This window comes from Carassius auratus, unplaced genomic scaffold, assembly GCF_003368295.1.
Source record: "Carassius auratus strain Wakin unplaced genomic scaffold, ASM336829v1 scaf_tig00214714_1_2670353, whole genome shotgun sequence".
Classification (NCBI taxonomy): domain Eukaryota; kingdom Metazoa; phylum Chordata; class Actinopteri; order Cypriniformes; family Cyprinidae; genus Carassius; species Carassius auratus.
The window spans coordinates 217,224-241,056 of record NW_020527778.1 but is presented as its reverse complement, the minus strand read 5'-3'; the positions used below and the strand labels follow the sequence as shown (position 1 = coordinate 241,056).

General features: G+C 36.4%; 2 protein-coding genes and 2 gene segments (V, D, J or C); 2 read left to right on the top strand and 2 right to left on the bottom strand.

Moving 5' to 3' along the window:
- Positions 1-175: 175 nt before the first annotated feature.
- LOC113092674 (putative RNA-binding protein Luc7-like 1) lies at positions 176-6,586 on the top strand. Of its 5 annotated transcripts, none has more exons than XM_026258380.1 (11): positions 221-371; positions 1,588-1,654; positions 2,933-3,027; positions 3,111-3,209; positions 3,284-3,394; positions 4,140-4,283; positions 4,401-4,577; positions 4,666-4,754; positions 5,386-5,415; positions 5,585-5,779; positions 5,926-6,586. In XM_026258380.1, the coding sequence occupies exons 1-11, from the start codon at positions 369-371 to the stop codon at positions 6,047-6,049; spliced, it is 1,134 nt and encodes a 377-aa protein (XP_026114165.1). In that variant the 5' UTR covers positions 221-368; the 3' UTR covers positions 6,050-6,586. The 5 variants fall into 5 exon arrangements, with proteins under 5 accessions (XP_026114166.1, XP_026114165.1, XP_026114168.1 ...); XM_026258383.1 differs by having other exon boundaries at positions 290-371; positions 1,588-1,995; XM_026258381.1 differs by lacking the exon at positions 1,588-1,654 and having other exon boundaries at positions 176-371.
- Positions 6,587-7,085: 499 nt separating this feature from the next.
- LOC113092681 (STIP1 homology and U box-containing protein 1-like) lies at positions 7,086-12,867 on the top strand. Of its 2 annotated transcripts, none has more exons than XM_026258391.1 (8): positions 7,086-7,355; positions 7,716-7,943; positions 8,842-9,040; positions 10,061-10,226; positions 10,315-10,390; positions 10,473-10,529; positions 10,629-10,745; positions 11,759-12,867. In XM_026258391.1, exons 2-8 carry the CDS (start codon positions 7,830-7,832, stop codon positions 11,882-11,884), a joined length of 855 nt encoding a protein of 284 aa, XP_026114176.1. In that variant the 5' UTR covers positions 7,086-7,355; positions 7,716-7,829; the 3' UTR covers positions 11,885-12,867. The 2 variants fall into 2 exon arrangements, with proteins under 2 accessions (XP_026114176.1, XP_026114177.1); XM_026258392.1 differs by having other exon boundaries at positions 7,086-7,438.
- Positions 12,868-15,701: 2,834 nt separating this feature from the next.
- Positions 15,702-16,222, bottom strand: LOC113092733 (Ig kappa chain V region K29-213-like). The segment is given in 2 exon segments: positions 15,702-16,036; positions 16,141-16,222. Coding segments are annotated over 2 exon segments (387 nt in total).
- A 3,611-nt stretch (positions 16,223-19,833) lies between these two features.
- Positions 19,834-20,699, bottom strand: LOC113092696 (Ig kappa chain V region S211-like). The segment is given in 2 exon segments: positions 19,834-20,332; positions 20,422-20,699. Coding segments are annotated over 2 exon segments (384 nt in total).
- Positions 20,700-23,833: the final 3,134 nt, after the last annotated feature.

Below are 23,833 nucleotides of genomic sequence, written 5' to 3'. Positions count from 1 at the left end.
AACTTAGTCCTGTCGTCCTCTACAAAGGCCATAACAATAATATGAATAAAATGGCTTTAAAAAAATATGCTAAAAACTATAATGTAATAATGACATTTTAAAAAAATCGTGTTCAGGGGGGAAAAATGCACTGTCTCTTTAAGAGTGCGTATCGCGCTCTGATTGGTCGCTCGCCCGTTTGGCGTTTGAGTAGAGAGAGCGACGGCGGCGACAGACAGCACAGCGAAGCGGTCTGCAGATTGTTAAAACTTTCATTTTTAGGGTAAAATTACCATCACCTTTGTGAGGCGAGCGAGTTAATCGTCTCAGGATGTCGGCCCAGGCTCAGATGAGAGCTTTGCTGGATCAGCTGATGGGAACGTCGAGGGATGGTGAGTGTTAGCCGCGTGCTAACGGCTCTGAGACGATTTCTGAAGGCCGCGCGCTCAGATTAACCCAGGCCAGAACATAATAACCCAGTCAAACAGTAAAATCGATGTTTTAAGATATAAATCAGAGTTTTAGGATTAGCTAAATGCAGCAGTATTTCCTCTTGAAACGCTTCAGTTTAAATGTTTGTGTCCATGAAGGGGAGTGATGACGTCACGGTTCCATATGCTATGCTAATGGGGGACGTTTTATTAGAAATGACGCTTTAGTTTATTCATTTGTTATACTCCGATACATTATTATTATTAAAAAGTTTAGAAAATAATCTTGTTTTTATAACTATTAACAGTTCATTTAGATTTAGTCTTAAGTATTAAGAATAAGTAATATATAGGCACCAGATTATGTAACTTAATTGGAAATCTTATTAAAAGTAGTAATGTTGGTATTATTATTAAAGTTATTGATAGACCAATATAATCTCAAGGCCAATTAATTATCTGATGTCTTACAATGTTGACAGCATTGTCAGTCTATTCTATTGTTTTATATATATATATATATATATATATATATATATATATATATATATATATATATATATATATATATATATATATATGTATGTGTGTATGTATATAAAATCAAAACATTTGAGTGTGTATGAGTTGTTTGTGTGTGTATGAAATATATAAAACAGCATAGGTTTTTTGGCTATTTTTACAACCTTGTCAGTGGATTTTTTTGTAAATTAACATTGTGTGAAAATCAATATATGCATATTTATGAATAGATAAAATATAACTATATATATATATATATGTGAGTGTGTGTGTGTTTATGTGTATATAAATGTATATATAATATTTAAATTTAGCATCTTTGGTCACCTCTCAAGTTGGATTTCATATAATTACAAAATAATTTATCAAAAAATGGATTCAAGCATTAAATCTGAAGGAGCAGTGCCAAGAGGAAATATGACGTTTAGATTATGTGATATGATTTTGATCAGCTCAAGAGAATTTAGCTTAAGATGAGTAAACAACAGAAGGTCTTCTGAGTTTGTTAAATTGAGTTTTACTGGCTGTAAGAAATCTCACCCTCCGTGTGAATGAAGCGACTGTCTGTGTGAATGCTGAGATGAATTCATATGCTTCCCGTACATTTGTTTCATACAGACTGAACAATTGTGGCCCCTTTATTCTATTCATTAAGGTTCAGTGTATGTTTGCCAGCCTACATCTGCAAGGGAGTTGCAGAAAAGCCTCATGTTCATCGAGCCGTGAGTCACCAATGCTTTTTAAAGCTGTTATCAATATGAAAACCAATACTGTTTGCTTTCCAGCAGTAACTGTGTCACACATCACGCTAGTTGGTAACGTAAGAGTGAGCAGAGAGGACACGAAGCGTCTGCCCAGCGGCTTTCCTCAAATCTCACTTAAAAGAAAGATAGAAAATAAGATAAAGGAAAGAAAACTCAAATTCCTCCGCCGACGTCTTCACTTTTATTCTTCTGTATCATTCCCAACTTCCTCATTACAGGTTTGGCCAAGAAAAGCTTTTCCCTTTAATCATTTAGAGGCTGGGACCGCAGGAGGGGTTCTGAATGGGAGAGACCTCGCAGTGTGTATCAATTAACCTTTCACTTTAGTTCTCAATGTCTTATTTCAACTTGGTCAACTGTGGTTTAACATGCACATTAGATTATGCAGCATTTCTGTATGCACTCATGAGGGATAGTGCTATTACTGACTCTCTGCAACATGACATCCCTCTCTGATCTGCTATCCCAGACGCCTTTGCACTCAATTGGAAGTTATAAAAGCGTAGATGCATCATGCAAACTAGGGCTGGGTGATATTAAACCTATTTGATGTGGTTTTCTGGCTTTATACTGTTTAGAAACATCTTACCTGACTTAAATGCTTTATTTGGAATAAACTTTCCAAATGTAATGTGTCTGATTTTATCTTTTTTTTTCTGGTAGATATGGCATTGAATAGGGCAAGTTTGATTCCTTTCCAAATTATTCATACTCCTGTGGCTTTTTTCATGTGTTAATTGAATAAAATACCATGCATTGTGTTTTACTATGGGTGCATGTAAATGATATCTTTGTAAACTTTTTTTTTTATGCATTAAGATATAATTTGTTTAGCTCTATCACCCAGTCCTAAAGTTAACCGTAGAAAACATCAGTCTATTTATATGGTGGCTGTACGGAATAAATAACTAATAAAAACTCTTGGTTTGGTCCAAGATCACATGCTACCACTTTATTTTTAGACCTTTCTATTTAGGAGCCAGTTAAAGAAACCCGGCCTTGGGTCAGTGGAAGTTAAATATCTCCATGAAAGGAAATCTTGTACTTTCCTGTCTAGCGCAGATTATATCTGACGCTGTCAAACACAAGTTATGTCAGATCTCATGATTTCAGGCAGGGCTATGACCCTTGGCCACAAAGTTAGCAGTATGTAGCGGACGCTGTGTGTGTGTGTGAGACACGTGCGAGAGTGTGTGTGGTCTCATTGAATGTGTATTCTGTGCTGTGTCCTTACAGGAGATGAGACGAGACAGAGGGTTAAATTCACAGACGAGCGCGTCTGCAAATCGCACCTGCTCAACTGCTGCCCGCATGACATCCTCTCTGGAACGGTGAGGGAAAACATTACAACAGTCAACGCTGAGTATCTGTGCAGCGTATTGATGAAGTCTTCGTCTCTTCCCTGTGTTTGTAGCGCATGGACCTCGGCGAATGCTCTAAGATCCATGACCTGGCGCTGAGAGCAGACTACGAGATCGCGTCTAAAGAGAGAGACCTGTTCTTCGAACTAGATGTAAGTGAGTCGAGCTGGTGTTTTCAGTGAATGCTTTTTAAATTCTGATGCTGAATCTGTGTCGTGTTCTGCAGGCGGTGGATCATCTGGAGTCGTTTATTGCCGACTGTGACCGCAGGACAGAGTTGGCCAAGAAGCGTCTAGCTGAGACACAGGAAGAGATCAGCGCCGAGGTGGCCGCAAAGGTATGACGTGATTATATAGCACTGGGTGTGATAATGTCAACCAGAAATCCACTGATATCCATGAATGGGACTTGAATTATTTACATATCAGAGCAACAGGAAATGAAATAGAATATTGTGGAGTCAGATGAGTCTCAATCTAGTCAGTGTTTCTAGTGGCCTGGCGACATTGGAACTTAACCATTTTAAAAATGATTTAAATTGAGGTGGAGTGAGTGTATACTGTGTATATTTCCTTAGGAAAGCTTCTAATGATAGGACACAAGATAATCAAGATAAAACAAGCGTGCAGCATTGCATTTCACAATAATGCTCTTGTTTTGTCGTCTTATAAATACTGCACACATCTTACAACAGTGTGCTTTGCTCTTCCCTAGATGTTTTGTAGTTGTCATTGAAATACAGTTTTTTTTGTTTTATATTAGTATCAAGACTTAAGGCAAAATGTTTTCTTTGCAACTAGATGGAATACATATAATATAGTTTTAGTTAACTGTAATAAACCTAGTGGAAGTTAACAAAAAACAAAAACAATCATATCTCCATGTTTTTATGATTTTTGGCATAATCGAGCAGCCCTTCCTTTACTTTTGTTTTTCAAGTTAGTTCATGAATAATCTGATCTTTTGTGTCTAAATAAAGAGAGAAAATTGAATAAGATGAGGTGTATTCAACTCTATATTATCTAAAGAGCTCATGCAGTTGTGCAATCTGCATCTCATTTGCATTTTGTTTTGTTTGGCAGGCAGAAAAGGTTCATGAGTTGAACGAGGAGATCGGAAAGCTGCTGGCGAAGGCTGAACAGCTCGGCGCTGAGGGAAATGTGGATGAAGCCCAGACAGTTCTTCAGGAGGTTGAGAGAGTCCGAGCTAAGAAGAAGGATGCTGAGGTTAATCAACATACATTATCACCGCTATAATCTCTCTCTTACTCTAGTGGGAGTTTATAGTGCTTCCTGGATGTCTGTCTTCTCCTTGTAGCATCATTTGCTCTGGTTTATTCACAGGAAGAGTACAGGAACTCAATGCCCGCCTCCAGTTTCCAGCAGCAGAAGTTGCGCGTCTGTGAGGTTTGCTCCGCTTACCTGGGTCTTCATGACAACGACCGGCGTCTCGCTGACCACTTTGGTGGCAAACTGCACCTGGGCTTCATTCAGATCAGAGAGAAGCTGGAGCAGCTGAAGGTATCGTTTCGTGTCGGACCGACTCGGGACACGGAGGGGATCAGTGGTCTCGAATAGTAAATGACATTGCAACATTTAATCTCCACAGAAAACGGTGCAGGACAAACAGGAGAGGAGAAACCAGGAGCGACTGAAGCGGAGGGAAGAGCGGGAGAGAGAGGAGAAAATGAAAAAGCAGTGAGAATATATTTTCATAAGATCTTTGTGCATTTCTAGGATTGCAAATTTTTGTGTATTATTCTGTAGAATCTAAAATGATCTTGTGTGGTTTGCCAGTGCATTTATGTGTGTATGTATGTGTGTGTGCTAAAATATATTTAAAAATCAAAGATATTGCATGTTAAAATCATTATTTTTGAAAACATATTTATGTGACCATTTATAAGATTCCTAATTTTTGCGAAATGTAGAGGTTATCTTTGTCTGGTTTGCTAGTTCTTTATTTATTATTTCTATGATGTATTGAAATGTGCATGTACTTCCTCTAGTCCTTTGTACCCTTTTATAAGTGAATTTAAAATATAAGGAAATCCACCGTTAAAAATACATTTTTTTTTTTTTTGGTATAAATTCTGTATTTTCATGCGACCTTCATGCATTTCTAAGACACTTGATTTTTGTGAAATATCTTGTAGAATCTGAAGTTATTTTTATTTGTATGATGTATTATTACATTTGTTTGTTTAAACTTAAAGTTCAGAGAAACTGTTAAAAAGGCAAGTTTGTTTTTAAAGGATTGAATACATGCATGATTAATTAGTTGAATTAATATTGACCAAAATAATTATTCCTCTGGTTTTCCTTGTAGGACAAAGTCACGTAGCCGAGAACGCAAGAGGTCAGTTGTTCATTCTCTTGTACATTCAGCATTTATTTTCATGTCAGCTTGATAACAAACATGCAAATCAATGTCTGGTTAATTCATAATGTTGCAACAAGAATATTTCTGTAATCTCATGCATGTACCAGTTGTTCATGTCTGTTTTTCTTCTTCCTCGTGTTTCTAGATCACGTTCTCGTGACCACGATCGAGAGCGCAGACGCCGTCGTTCCCACTCTGCATCGCGAGAGAAGCGTCGTTCCCGCTCTGCATCGAGGGAGAAACGTCGTTCCCGCTCTCGCTCCAAAGAGCGAGACAGACGCCGACGACACCGATCCAGATCCCGATCCCGCTCGCGGCACAGCCGAGAACACTCACACAAGTAATAACAATTAATACTCTCTCGCTCTAATCAAGCTTTGAAAAGCCTGACTTGTGGTTTTAAATGAATTATGCTTTTCACCATAAAAAAAACAAACCCTCCATGATCTCGTAGTAACAGAGGATTGATGTGTGTGTGTGTGTTAGATCTTCTCGGGACCGTGATCGTGAGAGGGACAGCAAGCGCAGTTCCTCCGAGCGGAGATCAGACGGGATGAATGGGAGGACGGAGTCTCGCCGTCATGATGACAGAGAGGCTGGAGAGATCTGAATCATCTCACACTACCATAACACACACACATACAGCACACAGCGCGCTCTCATACATATACACTTTTTTTTATTTATCATGTTTGCTTGGTCCGTAGTAAACTGCCCACGCCGTTTCATTACAGTCTTTAATATCTCAGTCCTGTCGGATTCACTGTCAAATGTTGAAATGACAATATTTTGTGTGTGTGTGGAGTTAAGGGTATTCTTTTTTTTTTCTTCTTCTATCAGATGTATGCCACTTATTTTTTTTTGCCTCTCTATAATGTCTGTTGTTTTGGGGGATTTGGATTTGTCCTGAGTGGATTTGTGCATGTTCTGAGGTCAGTTTAAATCCCCTTTTCTTTAAATAGAGCTGCAGTACTCCTCCTAGAGACTGACTCTTTGTATCTGTAGCAGAGGCGTAGGAGTTTAACAATCTAAACTGAATCCGTCATGGCATATTCTTTGATTTACTCTGTACATGATCTTTTATAAGGCTGTTTTGATTTCATGTTGCCCTTATTAAAGTGCATTAAATGGTTTTATGACTTTTAAATGGTGTTTGTCGTTAATGAAGGGACTTGTACATCCTCAGGTTATTAGTTGGATAAGTCACTTTTTGTTAAATAATTACTGGTAAGATGAATGTATTGAAAATATTTTAGCCATAGTTACAATGTTTTGATTTTGTTTCTTTCTTGCTGCAATTAATTGAATGTGAAATACACATTATTAATACATTTAATTTTTACATTTTCAAGTTAGATTCCATTTTATGTACGATTACAGTTGATCAAAGATTCATGTGAAGGATCCATATCACTACTGTTTTTTTTAATTCATAATCAAAATCATTATTGTATATTAAAATTAACTTGCTATAAAATATAAACCGGTAGAAAAAATATTATTAATAATAGTAGTATATGTAACATTTTTATCAAATCTTTTGTTGATTTTAATTGCATCTTTTGTCCTCATTTGTAAATCGGTTTAAGCGTCTGCAACATTTCTGTACGTCTCCGACAGATTGCGTCATTACGCTGGCGACGAGCTGTAAGATCGTCACATCCGGCAACGTCACCGTGACGGACCAGTCAAAACAACCGAAACATGATGCTAGCGTCTCACGCCCGCGAGTGAAATGTCGTGTTTTTAGCGATCGCCGATGAAAACGTCAGAGATTTGTCACCCTAATGTCATGTTCGTGTCGGAGTATGAGTCTGACAGCGTTTTATTCGGAATAAGGGATCGAAAAGCGATCATAAACGCTCCAGCGTCGCGACCGGTTTGCTAACGACAGTCGTCAGTTCAGCAGAAACCCGGTACGAGTGAAATTAAACATATCTTTCTTCTTAATTATGGAATGTAAAGTCAAATAGGCAGCATTAAGTTGACCAATACGCCTGTAAGTTAGTCGTACAGATGTGTCAGTCACGTGTCATTCCACAGAGTCTCTCTTCTAATCACAATGTGTTTCAAATGAATCATTACTTTGACTCGACTCTAATGATTCAGTCTCGGTTTTGCTTTGAGTTGTATGTTCACTACTTAGTTGGAGGCGATTGAATCATCTGCAACAGCTGTCAATGCCTTATCAGAGTCCAGATGTGTGTGTTCTGTAGGCTATAGATGTGTATTATTGCATGCAGATTGATGTGTGTGTGTTTGGTGTGTCCCTGCAGTGTGAGAGGTTTGCAGTGTATCTGTGTCCCTGGGACGGGACGGTGTTCACCGAAGACACGGGGAACAGGATCGGGAAGCAGGGGGAAGCGGCCACCGCAGAGCCCGTGGAGAAGATGGCGAGCAGCCCGGAGAAAAGCTCCTCTGCACAGGAGCTGAAGGAGCAGGGCAACCGTCTGTTCCTCAGCCGCAAATACCAGGAGGCTGCCACCTGCTACAGCAAAGCCATTGTGAGTGGAGCACGAGAGGGCCGTTTACAGGAGAGAAAACCGTCATACTGACAACATACCGTTCAGATTTATATGTGCATTTGATAGAAAAGAATAATACCTTACATCAAACTGTTGAAAATTACATGCGCGTTTGATAGAAAAAAAAAATCTTTGACATCCAACTTTTGAAAAAAAAAGAAAATTTGAACATTGTGATTAGTAATATTGTATTATGTTGAATATCAAAGTGTATTTGTGTCTGTTAGTGAGGCATTTGTGGGCACATCAGTGTTTATGGAGTAAATGTCATTTATTATAATTTATACAAATTTTGAATGATAAAATTCATCCCCTGGGAGTAAAATTTGGCACAAAGTGGCATTTTGTTACTAGTGATGCTATTTTATTTTATTTTGATAATAAATGTCATACTTCTTGTGATTAATCGGGTTAAATATTCAATATTTCTATGAATTCGATTTGGAATTTCAAACATCTTTGCTTTTCACTAAAACCTAGGCTAATTCAATCAAATCATTCCATTTGAATATGTAAATAATCATTTGCCTGTGTTTAAGTCATGGACTTAATTTACCTTTCAGAAGAACCCCTTTTATTGGGATTCTGCTATATGATTTATATATAATACACAAGAATGTATTAAATTTATCAAAAGTGATAGTTAAGACATTTATAATGTTACAAAAGATAATAATGTCATCAAGAGTTGTTAATAAATCCATCACAGTTTACACACAAATATTGAGCAGCTCAACTGTGCTCAGTGTATGTAATATTTAGATGCATGTTTGTCATTCAGTAATGCATTATCTCATCAGCTGGAGAAGGTTTGGATCTAGATCATGTAGGATTGATGAGAGTTGTGTTGTACTGAATGTGTTTCTGCTGTGTGTAGAATCGTAACCCGTCGGTGGCCGTGTACTACACTAACAGAGCGCTGTGCTACGTGAAGCTGCTGCAGTACGACAAGGCGCTGGCCGACTGTAAACACGCCCTCGAGCTCGACAGCCAATCGGTGAAGGCACACTTTTTCCTGGGCCAGTGTCAGCTGGAGCTGGAGAATTATGAAGAGGCCATCGGCAATCTACAGAGAGGTACACACCCAATTACTATGGAATTGAAATTAAATTAGGAAATAAAAGTTGCACATTTAAATTTGCATTTTTTTAAGGTTTTTAATATAATAATTCACCCCAAATTCTATCGTCATTTACTATCCTCGTTGTTCTAAAACTGACTTACTTTCTTCTGTTAAACAAAAATTATATTTTCTTTTTTAGTCAAAGGCACTCTTTCGCTCTCTATTTGTCTCTCTCTGTATGCAGTATAATATATTAAATTCATATGTTTAAGGATATAAAAAACCTCACTTTCTGTGTATATTTACAGAGTAGTTATCAAAAGTTTAGAAACATTACAGTTTCAAATGATTCAAATGAAGTCTTTTTTTGTTTTTCAAGGCTAAAAAAATACAATAAAATCACCATATTGTGAATTATTATTATTATAATATAAAATAACTATTTTCTATGTGAATATATAGTAAAATGTAACCTATTTCTATGATGCAAAGCTGTGTTTTCAGCATCATTCCTTCAGTTTTCAGTGTCACATGATCTTCAGAAATCATGAAAATCATAATTTGCTGCTCAAGAAACATTTCTGATTATTATCAATGTTGAAAACAACTGTGCTGCACAATATTTGATCAGAAACCACGATATACAATATCATTCAAATGCTGTATGTTTAATAGAAATTGTTTTAATTCTGCAAATATGCATAATATTGATAAAAAAAACATTTAATGTTAAAAATATTTTATTTCAACGATTTTGAAAAAATATGAAACAGCAAAAACTGATTTTAACATAGAAAACAATAAGATTAGCATTATCAATAATTGAACAGCAAATACGCATATTGCTGTCTGCAGCAACAGTTTTCTGTTCTTTTGTTAATTATAATGTAACCCTGTCTCTAATAATGCACAATTGCATCCAATATATTGATTATTGTCCTAGTAATATAAATAATTATCCATCATCATTAGCATTGATGCATCCCTAAAAAGCATCATAGAAATGATGCAGTGTGTGTTAAATGCTTTTCAGCTTATAACCTGGCGAAGGAACAGCGGCTGAATTTCGGAGACGATATCCCAAGTGCTCTTCGCATCGCCAAGAAGAAACGCTGGAACAGCATAGAAGAGAAGCGGCTCAGCCAGGAAAACGAGCTGCACGCCTATCTCACCAAACTCATCCTGGCCGAGAAAGAGAGGTGAGGCTCGCTCGTCTCAGTCGTGCGGATCGGTGTAGACGTCTCCCGTAACATCTGTCCGTCTCTGTGTGTTTGTGGATCGTTTCAGAGAGCTGGACGACCGAGTGAAGCAGTCCGAGGACATTCAGAACGGAGGAGACGTCTGCAAGAGCAAATCCAAACACGTGAGACACGCTTTCAAATACACACACCGCTCTGAACGGTGGACGTGATGATGTGATGTCATTTCCTGTGCTGCTCCTGCAGGATAAATATTTGATGGACATGGACGAGCTCTTCTCTCAAGTCGATGAAAAGAGGAAGGTATGAAGAGATCATCTCAAACGTCTATCATTGGTCCAGATTGCTGTGTTCTGAGCATGCGTGTGTGTGTGTGTGTGTGTTTGATTGGCTGTTGTGCAGAAGCGAGAGATCCCAGATTATCTGTGTGGGAAGATCAGTTTTGAGCTGATGAGAGAGCCCTGCATTACTCCTAGCGGCATCACCTACGATCGCAAGGACATCGAGGAGCATCTACAGGTAACAGCGCATTCACCTTCAGCTGCTTCTCAGGGCCGGCTGTTTGATTTGTGCAGGATTTCAGACATTTTTGAGGCACTCAGATTGCTTTTTTGTCAGGTTTTTTAATGAGACTTTTCACTTTAGAGGCAGAGGAGAATAATGCTATGATTGGCTGAAAGATTACACATTGGCGGATCAGATTATACCAGTGTTTTTTAATTTTTTTAATAATAATGTTATTATTATTATTATTATTATTAAATGTATTATAGTATAATTTTTTTTTTCTCTTTATGCATTTTATTTTTATTATTTTTATTTTTTATTTCTATTTTCTTTTTATTTCTCTCTATTTTTATTAACTTTAGTAAATGGCAATTTTTCAAAATTTAACAAAAGGTTTAGTTTTATTTTTGTTTGTTTTAGTAATTTTGTTGTATGTTTACATTAACTTTTTAATATTTCTTTAGTTTTATTTGTTTTAGTAATTTTTAGTACTTCAACTGAAACTTCGAATTTTGGTTTATTTTTTCTGTTATTGAATAGTTATATGGTATTTTTAAACAATTTAAATAGTTGTATTTGTGAATTATAAGTGAATAAATGTTTTTAATTGTTTATTTTTAGTTTTTAGTAATTTAGTTGTTTAGGGTAGTTTTAGTATTTTGAAGTACATAGTTGCAAGGGCAGCATTTATATTTTTTTTGTCTAGTTGATTTTTTTATCTAATAGTGAGTGATAATGTATTGTTTTATTTATTGTTTTATATTTATATTTTTAAATGGCCATTAATAGAGAAAGATGCTTCTTGCAGCCAGATAGCGTAGTTACAACATCTTTTATAAAACGGTGGAAAATATCAAAGGATTCTATTTAGCCTTTAGTGAAGAAATCAAAAATCTCTCTTCTCTCTCTCTCTCTGTCTCTCTCTCTCTGTCCCTCTCTCTCTCTCTCTCTTCTCTCTCACTCTCTCTCTCTCTCTCTCTCTCTCTCTCTCTCTCTCTCTTCTCTCTCTCTCTCTCTCTCCGTAGCGTGTGGGACATTTTGACCCAGTGACCCGCAGCCCGCTGACCCAGGATCAGCTGATCCCCAATCTGGCCATGAAGGAGGTGATCGATGCTTTCATCCAGGAGAACGGCTGGGTGGAGGACTACTGAACACACACACACACACACACACACACACACACACACACACACTCTCGAGTGCGCTGCAGCAGTTTCCTCACGGCCGATTGATTCCTCTCCTGAATGTTCATGCACTTTAATATGTGGAGGATCTCACCCACATCAATCACCTGACCCTCTTTCTCACCGTCTGACAGTCCTCCAAACTCTTTCTGCTGTCTTTCGTTCGGGACAGAAAACTGCAGGTTCTGTTCAGACTCTTGTTTTCAATCAGAAACATTGGCTGATGTTTGCTGCACATGATGATGCTGTAATTTTGTCATTGAATGTTCAAGTAGCAACATTATTGATGACATCACTAATAATCATTCATGAAAGAGGAAACTCGTGTAGGTTGGGGTGTGTGTGTGCGTGTGTGTGTGTGTGTGTTATAATCTATTACCTATAAGATCTAAATGCAGAATGAATGCGGTGTATGCGAGTGTAATAAGTTCTAACAGAAGGAGCATGTTTGTAAGATTCATCTTGAGCTTTGGGTTCTGGCAGGACGCTGATTTTTCTAATGAGTGTTAAAAAATATTTAGACATTCATCCATCTGCTGGCTGCCAATCATTAAAAATGAACTGAGAATCTGTGGCATGCAGATGACATCATCATCATCAGAGTTATGATGTATGATACGTTTAGTCTTACTATGTGTGCTTTAGAACGAGAGGTAAGTGATTATTTCACACTATTGATTTGGTCTTTCTCTTTAGACCTTTGAGGAGTTTTCCGTTTCCTGTCATGAACACACACTTCCTGTTCAGTATCAGTATTTTTCAGAGAGCCCTTGCTAGTCGCTGGACGTCACGGTTCCAGAACTGTCCATCCGGCTCGGGTCAAATATTCCTCAAGTGTAATGAGTTTAGGTTGGATGCATGTTCAATAAATGTTATTTTGTTTCTTTTTGTAACAAATTGGTCGATATGAGTCTTATTCTTTCTGATAAAGTTACAGTTTTGACCCTAAATTGAATTATGCATTTGAGAAAAGACAAGAGACACCTTCGACAACGCCTCCCTGAAAAGAGGTTCCCCAAAAGAGTATCTGGGTCAGAGGCAGTCGTGGCCTAATGATTAGAGTCAGACTTGTAACCTACAGTTTGTGTGTGTGTGTGTGTGTGTGTGTGTGTTGTGCGCACTTGGATGAATGAACCTTATGACCACAGATCATACCATAGATCTCTACACATATCTATAATCATAGATTGTTATGTTCTTACAAATTGTAATCTGTTACGGTCTCCAAATTACAAGACAAAATTTTAGAAACATAATCCACTACATTACAAATTGTAGGTAATATAATCAGACTACTTTTAGATTAATTTTGACCTAAATTGTTTATCACACTGATTTACATACAATTATCTTGTACCATTGACATACAAATGCAAATAAAATAAAATATATTCCATTTTATTTGTTTACCTGCATATTAACATGTTATGTAAATATATATTAGGGGAAGGAAGTACTGCATTACATGTAAATAAGAAATTAACAAGAATTTTTTCGTGTTTAAATGAGAACATACCTTTCAAAGACCATTCATGGTTTAATAACTAATAATAATTTGAAAAAAAAAAACAAAAACTGATGTTCATCAATAATTGATGCAATGCTGAACTGCTGAGAAAACGTATTAAAACTGAACATGTGTAAAAATATATCACACATATGGCTCCTTTACAGAGAGAGTTCACCCAAAAATTTTAATTGTCATCATTTACTAACCCTCAAACATGAATGATTAAATTTTTTGTGCAAAACACAAAATCTATATTTTTTCAAACGTCTTCATTTTTGATTGATTTAAATGTTGGGTGAATATGTGGTGCATATGGGCTAGTGACCAACAGGGGTCAGCAAGAGACAACCCAGGAACAAAGAATATAAAAGATCATGAATCTGGTGCTGGTCATATTATTAGAATATCATCAAAAAGTTGATTTCACTAATTCCATTCAAAAAGTGAAACTTGTATATTATATTCATTCATTACACACAGACTGATATATTTCAAATGTTTATTTCTTTTAATTTTTATATTTTTAACTGACAACTATGGAAAAGCCCAAGTTCATTATCTGAGAAAATTAGAATATTGTGAAAAGGTTCAATATTGAAGAGACCTGGTGCCACACTCTAATCAGCTAATTAACTCAAAACACCTGCAAAGCCTTTAAATGGTCTCTCGGTATAGTTCTGTGGGTTTTACGCAATCATGGGAAAGACTGCTGACTTGACAGTTGTCCAAAAGTCGACCTTTGACACCTTGAACAAGGAGGTCAAGACACATTAATAGAGAGGTGAAGGGAAGGAAAAGATGTGGTAGAAAAAAAGTGTACAAGCAATAGGGATAACTGCACCCTGGAGAAAGTTGTGAAACAAAACCCAATCAAAAATGTGGGGGAGATTCACAAAGAGTGGACTGCAGCTGGAGCCAGTGCTTCAAGAACCACTACACACAGACGTATGCAAGACATGGTTTCAGCTTCACATTCCTTGTGTCAAGACACTCTTGAACAACAGACAGCGTCAGAAGTGTCTCGCTTCAAAAAGGACTGGACTGCTGCTGAGTGGTCCAAAGTTATGTTCTCTAATGAAAGTAAATGTTGCATTTCCTTTGGAAATCAGGGTCCCAGAGTCTGGAGGAAGAGAGGAGAGGCACACAATCCATGTTGCTTGAGGTCCATTGTAAAGTTTCCACAGTCAGTGATGGTTTGGGGTGCCATGTCATCTGCTGGTGTTGATCCACTGTGTTTTCTGAGGTCAAAGGTCAACGCAGCCGTATACCAGGAAGTTTTAGAGCACTTCATGCTTTCTGCTGCTGACCAACTTTATGGAGATGCAGATTTCATTTTCCAACAGGACTCTGCACCTGCACACAGTGCCAAAGCTACCAGTACCTGGTTTAAGGACCATGGTGTCCCTGTTCTTAATTGGCCAGCAAACTCGCCTGACCTTAACCCCATAGAAAATCTATGGGGTATTGTGAAGAGGAAGATGTGATATGCCAGACCCAACAATGCAGAAGAGCTGAAGGCCACTATCAGAGACACCTGAGCTCTCATAACACCTGAGCAGTGCCACAGACTGATCGACTCCATGCCACGCCGCATTGCTGCAGTCATTCAGACAAAAGAGACACAACTAAGTATTGAGTGTGGTACATGCTCATACTTTTCATGTTCATACTTTTTAGTTGGCCAAGATTTCTAAAAACTCTTTCTTTGTTATATTCTAATTTTCTGAGATACTGAATTTGGGATTTTCCGTGGTTGTCAGTTAAAAACAAGAAAATTAAAAGACTTTTTGAGTGGAATTAGTGAAATAAACTTTTTGATGATATTCTAATTATATGACCAGCACATGTATAGGAAAAAAAAAATGCTCAGCATTACAAATATATAAAGGTTAGAATTAGGTTTTTGTGAACGAAAACACAATGCTGCTACATAATGACTTCACTATATGACTTTAAAATGAGATATGAGTGTACTATAATGTACAAAATTATAAAAATAAAAATAAAACATGGTGCTGTTATTGTCTGTTTGATTTGATATCAGTTTACTCTCACAGTTTTCTTTGAATCTGAGCATAGTTGAGTCAAGCCTGTCTGTCACAGGACAGATCCCAGTCTAATAGAGCTGATTTGACTCCTGACTCAGTTGTGAGCTCATGTGTAGTTGTGTGTTTGGTCTCTGTGTGTCAGTAGTGAGTGATAGTGTTTGAGCAGCTGCAGCATCAGTTCAGTCACTGTGACTCTGACTGACACAGGTTTTTGTACCACGCTTTATCACTGTGTGAACACCCAGCTACTACTGATGTAGTGTGCACTCTGACAGTAATAATGTCCAGCATCTTCAGTCTGGACTCCACTGATGGTCAGAGTGAAATCACTGTTAGATCCACTGCCACTGAATCTAGATGGAGTTCCTGACTGGAGAGTGTTAGCCCAATAAATCAGGAGTTTAGGAGCTTCTCCAGGTTTCTGTAAGTACCAGTGTAAAGGCTGAGCACTCCAACCCTGGTAAACTTCAGGACTGGTTTTACAGGACATGGTAACTTTGTCTCCTGGTTGAACAGGTTTCTCTGCAGGCGTCTGAGTGACTGTCACTCCAGCTGCTGATTCTACATCAAGAAAAATGAATCAACATTCAGAATTCAGTATTTGTTGAAGGACAGTATTTCTGGCACAGATAGTCAGTTAGAATAGAGTATGTTTATCTCCTCACCTGTGAAACAGTAGCTGGTGAAGATCCAGATGAAGATGGTGATGAAGCTCATGGTTGCTGTTGTTCAGATTCTCAAACTCACAGAGTTATAAAACCTCCTGAAGCTTGTGCTGAAATGCAAATCGTCTCTATGTAAATCTGTGTACGGCTTACAGCAGATGATGCACATAAATCATTACAGTGTTCAGGATCTTATTTCATGTTATGAGTCAAAAACACATGAATGTGTCTAAAGCTCCATGTTTTCTGATTATTTAAATCACAGTTGCATAAAGAAACAAGCATGTCACTGTGAACTCCATGAGAGGGCAAAGGTCATTCCAGAGGTCAAAGGTCATCAAAACATCTTTTAAAAGCGTTTTTAATTATTTCAAATGCTTAGAGAAATAAATGATCATTTAGATACCCAAAACTAAAATGTCTAATAAAACTGTGATTAATAAATGCATTTTCTGAGTAATGTAATTTAATTTGTTTATTTAATTTTATTTATAAATAATTTCTAGTTTTCATGCATCAAGAGACATTTAGTGATGATGAGGCTGTTTTTGTGAAAGTCAATCCAATTTTCCAAAGTATCAGTGTGTGAGTGTGTGTGTTCATTTGAGTGTGACAGAGGTTTTTGTACGATGCTTTGTCACTGTGTGAACACACGATCACCCACACAATCACCATCAGAATCTGTTCTGCAGTGAAAACTCTGACAGTAATAATGTCCAGCATCTTCAGTCTGGACTCCACTGATGGTCAGAGTGAAATCACTGTTAGATCCACTGCCACTGAATCTAGATGGAGTTCCTGACTGGAGACGGTTAGCCCAATAAATCAGGAGTTTAGGAGCTTCTCCAGGTTTCTGTAAATACCAGGCTAAAAAATTATACTGATTTTGGTATATGTACACATCAGTGCTGGTTTTACAGCTGATCTTCACTGTTTCTCCTGGTTGAGCTGCTGTTGAGGGACTCTGAGTGACGCTGATCTGTCCTCTACTCTCTGAAACACACAACAAGAAGAAAATCAACTCAAAACTTTGACAATATACTTGAAGAAATGAATTGATATCAAACTTGTGCTGCACAAACCTTGAGCAAACGCTGTGAGAGTCCAGATGAAGATGATGATGAAGGTCATGTTGATGAAGATTGTTGTGTGTGTCAGTGATGAAGTGTTAAACTCACAGCACTATAAACACTCTCAGAGCACTGAAGCATCAGATCAATATGCAAACACACTCCACATCATTTACCTGAAGACATTAACAGACACAAAATACAGTTACTGAAATGAGAAGAGAGTAAAAAATGAATAATTTTCATAATATTTGATCTTCTATTGAACAAGCGGTTATAAATTGCATCATATCATTCAATTGAATTAATAAATTTAAGATCAACTTTAGTTTACTAACCTGACTCTCTCATTTTAGATTTTTAGATTTTATTTTTTACTGTATTTGGATGAAAACATAACTGTTAATTCCCAAATTTTATATTAAATCCATGGATGTTCCTGCAGGTTTTTAACATACATGAGGGTCATCACACATGTGTCTCTGTCAGTCACTGAGTTTGATGGGGAGTCGCATCACATGATATAAAACACGTTCACTTTATAAATCTTTATCAAATAAATGTGAATATGGTGATATGCGTATGTTGTTTAATGGTTAACTGCAGCTGTAGGGTAATCTGATCTTTCATTTGTATATGTATGTTTATAACATTGTTCATTCTTTCCTGCATGAATATTTCTCTAAATTATATTCGTTATCATTTGCTCTGAAATTGAGAAACATTTGACGCTGTTAATATCTGCCTTATGATGATGAACTGAAATCAATGGACTTATTAAATTGATCAAGCATTTATGATGCTGATAATGCAGTTTAGAAAGAAGACAATAAATCAATAAATCGTAATCATCTGCATGTGGAAGGTAGCAAATCAGACATAATGGAAGTGGGTACGGGAGTCCCCCAAGGATCTGTATTGGGGCCATGATTATTTACTATACTGTACATATAAATTGTCTCGATGTTAATATAAAACATGCAAAGGCTTTTATGCAGACGACTCTGTCAATTTATTGTTCTGCTCTTACACAACAACAAGCTCTGGATGATTTACAGTCAGCATTTGATATTATTCAAGCAAGGTTTTTTTTCTTTAAAGCTGGTCTTAAATGTTGAGAAAACTAAATTTATGTGGTTATCGAATTCTGTAAATTCTTTAGATAGTTCTGTTGTTCTCCGATCTCTACAAGGGAAACTGATCACATTAGTGTTTACATTTGAATTCAGATATTAATTATTTGAGACAAAGGTTAAGGAAGCATGTAGGATTTTTTGTTTGTTTTAGAAAAAAGTCTTTCTTTTCATTTAACGCAGGGAAGAAACTTGTGTCTAGAACATTTTTTACTGATTCTTGACTACAGGGATGTAGTGATCAGCATGCCTCTTCTTATCTTCTTGCCTTCACTGAAAGCTGTGTATCATGGTGCCTTAATATTTATTATGGATTGTAGATTTTCTACATATCACTGTACATTATATAATAGAGTTGCCTTGTCTTAACTTGCTGTTCAAAGGGAAATTCATTGGTACTTATTGTTTTTTTTTTTTTTTTTTTTTTTTTTTGCTGTCCTATTTTTGTGGAAACTGTGATACATTTATTGTTTTAGGATTCTTTGATGAATAGAAATCTGCGTTTTTTAATAAAAATCTTTTGTAATATTATAAATGTCTTTTGATCAATTTAATGCGTCAATGCTGAAGGAAATATTACTGTCATTCAAAAGACAAAAAATATCTCACTGCCCATTAGGAAATATTATATATTATATATATTGCCCTATTTCAAAAGTGATATTTCCAGATGTTACCCATACGGTGATGCATCATTTCCACATACATATATTATCTGGATAGATGAAGATATAAGTTTATAACACATTAAATCCTCAGATCAAAGCTCTATATGTTCATATGTTAATAATATCTATGTGATTATTATTATTAAAACATCATATCTGTCTGTTTATATATGGTGTGTATAATATATATATATATATATATATATATATATATATATATATATATATATATATATATATATATTATCTACATATACATATAATATCTACAAGTTTTTATAATGGATATGCATGTACATGTCATAAAAATTCCCATTTTTTTTATATACATAAGCTTACATACGTGTATGGAAATGTAATAAATGTACTTGTATATATTACTTTTATGTTTGAATGATCTCAATTGTTCCAACAGTAGTGTACAGTAACTGAGATCGATCGCTGGTTTTACAGTCGATGGAGAAACTCTGACACACAATATGAGGGTTTTAGGATCATAAATCAGCAGAGACACTGTCTGATCTTTATGTGAAGCATTTGCTGAACCGACCTGAAAGAGAGAGTTTGAAGAGCTGTGAAACAAGGTTTACATATCATTCATGTCAGATTATATTGCTGATTTGAAATATGTTGTTGAACTGTGAGTTTCTGTGCTGAATTTAAGTATCCTAGAGTTTTGTCATTCATCATTCATTATAGCAGCTGTATCTGTGACTGAAAACAGCTGCATGTGTTTGTGAGACAGATGTTGAGCTTCAATCTCCATCATGTGACGGATCTATAAGAGCACAATGAATCAAATCAAAACCTCAAACCTGTGCAGATTCAATCAGTCCAGTTTCCAGCATTTCTCTTCTCCCTACAGAGAGTCAGAATATGAGGAGAAAGAGCAAAAACAACAGAGTTTCAGATCCTCCTTTGAGCAGCTGCAGCATCAGTTCAGTCACTGTGACTCTGACTGACACAGGTTTTTGTACCACGCTTTATCACTGTGTGAACACATAGTCACTGTTGATTTCATGTACACTCTGACAGTAATAATGTCCAGCATCTTCAGTCTGGACTCCACTGATGGTCAGAGTGAAATCACTGTTAGATCCACTGCCACTGAATCTAGATGGAGTTCCTGACTGGAGACGGTTTGCATCATAAATCAGGAGTTTAGGAGCTTCTCCAGGTTTCTGTAAGTACCAGGATAAACCTTCAGTCCCATCACTATCCCTGTACACATCTTTGCTGGTTTTGCAGCTGATCTTCACTGTTTCTCCTGGTTGAGCTGCTGTTGAGGGACTCTGAGTGACGCTGATCTGTCCTCTACTCTCTGAAACACACAACAAGAAGAAAATCAACTCAAAACTTTGACAATATACTTGAAGAAATGAATTGATATCAAACTTGTGCTGCACAAACCTTGAGCAAACGCTGTGAGAGTCCAGATGAAGATGATGATGAAGGTCATGTTGATGAAGATTGTTGTGTGTGTCAGTGATGAAGTGTTAAACTCACAGCACTATAAACACTCTCAGAGCACTGAAGCATCTGATCAATATGCAAATGAACTGATCCTGTATTTAAATGAGCTTCTAAATGAAGTTTGCTCATTCATTTCATCCTGTCACTGATTGTATGTTTCTAGATTGTAACCTGGAAAGTCAGAGAAAATATTAGATGCGTTGGTGATGGTGAAATTATTTCCGACATTAAAACTCGTTATTAACATCAACATCCAAAAAAGTTTCTATGGAATGTGCCTGAAAGTGATACACGGGCCTTATTTTTACCTAAATGATTTACAATTTATTTTAATAGATATTAAAAATATAAAAGGTGTGCATTGTAATGAACACATTACTGTTGTTTTTATGACTCTAAGTCTTTCTCCTCAAATGCTATTGAGTTTCAAGTTTCCATTTGAGTCTATTCGGTTGTGAAAAAGTAGCATAATTTACATACGATTTACAGTTTATTTTAATAAATATCAAAAATATATAAGGTGTGAATTAAAGATGACACCTAGATGAACAGTTTACAGTTGTTTTAATTTCTGTAAGTCATTCTCCTCAAATGCTATTGATGTTAGAAAAGTGTATACCAATATCGCATGCAACTTTAGAGACAGTCACAGTTTTTAACATTTGTAGGTGTCCATGTACAGAAACCGAATAATTAAATGTAAAATAGCACTGCATAGTCTTCACTGTAAAAATGAAATATACAGTCAAAACTAAATTTATACAGACACCTTCCACATGGTTGCTATGGTTTATAAAATGGTAATAAAATATGACAAGAACTCAGAGTTAAAGGTACAGGTTTTAGTAACTTCCACTAGAGGGCGCACTACCAAAACAATAACAATCACGTGGTTTGATGACGCTAAGAAGGAGCGTGGAATGATGGGTATAAAGAAAATGTACCATGTTTTTACTATGGTAAATATGAGTTAAGGATAGCGTTTATTATTAACCCACAGTAGCCACAAATTTACAGTTGTCTGAGACGTCATGAAATGTTCTTTAACATCATAAACCATAAAACGTAGTCAGGCCAGGGTTCTGCTATGGTTTATTTTCATAATAGGTAAACACAGGTCACAAGTTAACAAGATCACATGATTCACATCTGCAGCGGAGACCTGAACCAGGAAGTTGGTCACCAGATAACACGGTAACAAGTTAATCCGTAACAACACCATTAGATATTGTGTCATGCTATATTGCAATACAATACAGCAAATATAGTTTGACAGTAAATTATGAAATTAATAGATTACTGTTTAGTCAGATGATATGAAAACGATTACCACTTGTTCAACAAATACATACACTCGTGTACATTCAAACAATAATTGGGCATGCATAGCAAACACGAGTTCAACGGTTTGCGTGAGTAGATTACATATAAAATCAATGCAAAGACACGATCAGTCGATGGATCAGACGAGTCCTCGCACGGGTCTAGAGACACGATGCCCCGCGTTCGGCGTTTATGCCCCATAATACTAATCTTGTTGATCGTTATAATAGCGTACATTTTCTGTTAAGATACGAATCAAAACAACTCACCTGTCGAGTAAAACACAAGCGAGATCGGCATCTCTTTCTAGATCGGCATCTCTAGTTTGTCGCGAAGCTCTCTTCATCTAGAAAATGCAACACCGATATTGATCCTCGCTCTTTTTCTCCTCTTGTCCCAAACTCTTCTTGGGTCGTTTGGTTGGCCCGTACGCTTACGTTTACGGGAGCTGTCCTTGTCGACAGAACCAGCAGCAGACGTTAAACAGTAATTATGTTCCATAAATAAGTTACACAATCCACCATAAAACATGCAAGAAGAAGTAAATAAGGAACTGCTTGAAGCAAGCTAGTGGTTTGCTGGACGCTAGACACTACTTCTGTTGTCATGTGATTTCTACATTTCTACATGTTAGAAATCAACCTAGTGGTTTTTGGATATTTTACTGCAAATATCTTACAAATTGTACCTTTAAAGTTAGCAATTCAGGAATAAACTCGTAAGCAAAACACGGTCAGGTCGAAGTGTCTGATCGATTTTTGGTCACAGTTATTATTATTATTTGATCAGTTTCACTAGTAGTCCACTGTGTGAAGGATTCTGGGGTATAATATGTCACAGTTCGCTTTATTTTGCTATATTCACTACTGTCCTGAACCTATTAGGTATAAAAAATTAAATCTGGTGTCTGAATAATTGTTGGTTTGACTGTGCATTAATTCTTATTAAAACTACAAAGTAATTCAGTCAAGAGCAGTGAGTGATTTTCTTTCTTTCATTTTCTTGGATTAACATTACATCAATTAGTAGCTAAATTAGACGCTCATGCATCCAATATAATACATATCTATTTTTTTTCTCAACTGTTATCTTCCACTTAAGACATAACCACAGTTATTTTGAACACACTTTCCAAGATGGGTATTTTGACCCAGGGATCGGCGGTATTGAATTTAAGATCAACTTTAGTAGATTAATCTGACTCTCTCATATTAGACTTTAATTCCCAAATTTTATATTAAATCCATGGATGTTCCTGCAGGTTTTTAACAGACATGAGGATCATCACACACATATCTCTGCCAGTCTCTGAGTTTGATAAGGAGTCACGTCACACATGATATAATACATGTTCACTCTTTATAAATCTTTATCAAATAAATGTACATATGGTGATATGTGTATATTTTTTAATGGTTAACTGAAGCTGTTGGGTAATCTGATCTTTCATTTGAAAATGTATGTTTATATCATTGTTAATCTTTCCTGCATGAATATTTATATAAATCATATTCATTATCATTTGTTCTGAAATTGAGAAACATTTTATATGATGCTGATAATATTTGCATTATGAGGCATGAACTTAAAACCTCTTAAACTCTGCAGACCCAGTACCGGGTCCGAAAATAGCATGCCAGATGTTTGTGTCTCATTTGCATATCCTTCCTTATATGGCATTTGCCCAGAAATGGGTTCATTTGAAAGCTTAGAGTGTTTTCTTTACAAAGAATACCATTAATTGGGGTTTTATGATACATAAAGTAGTCAAATTAAGCTAAGAAATATATTTCCCCCCCCATAAATTTCCATCTAACGATTGCGAATACATTTTCGTAAGAATGTGTATTTAAAATATTTTTCACAAAACAGTCAAGTCATATATCACAAGAAAGCTCTCATTCTCAGGAATCTGATGATGTAGATCATTTTATTGTGTGACAATCACAGATCGAATGATCTTCAACAGAATCGCGATGTAAAATTTCTCACCTTATTATTTATACATTTTGCACCGCTTCAGTCA

Bases quoted from the DNA above. Each gene is read 5' to 3' on its own strand.
- LOC113092674 (XM_026258379.1), top strand. From the start codon at position 1,513: ATGAATTCATATGCTTCCCGTACATTTGTTTCATACAGACTGAACAAT. The intron at 3,210-3,283 runs GTAAGTGAGTCG...CGTGTTCTGCAG, and splicing joins ACCTGTTCTTCGAACTAGAT to GCGGTGGATCATCTGGAGTC. The intron at 4,284-4,400 runs GTTAATCAACAT...GTTTATTCACAG, and splicing joins CTAAGAAGAAGGATGCTGAG to GAAGAGTACAGGAACTCAAT.
- LOC113092681 (XM_026258391.1), top strand. From the start codon at position 7,830: ATGGCGAGCAGCCCGGAGAAAAGCTCCTCTGCACAGGAGCTGAAGGAG. The intron at 7,944-8,841 runs GTGAGTGGAGCA...TGCTGTGTGTAG, and splicing joins CCTGCTACAGCAAAGCCATT to AATCGTAACCCGTCGGTGGC. The intron at 10,530-10,628 runs GTATGAAGAGAT...GCTGTTGTGCAG, and splicing joins AAGTCGATGAAAAGAGGAAG to AAGCGAGAGATCCCAGATTA.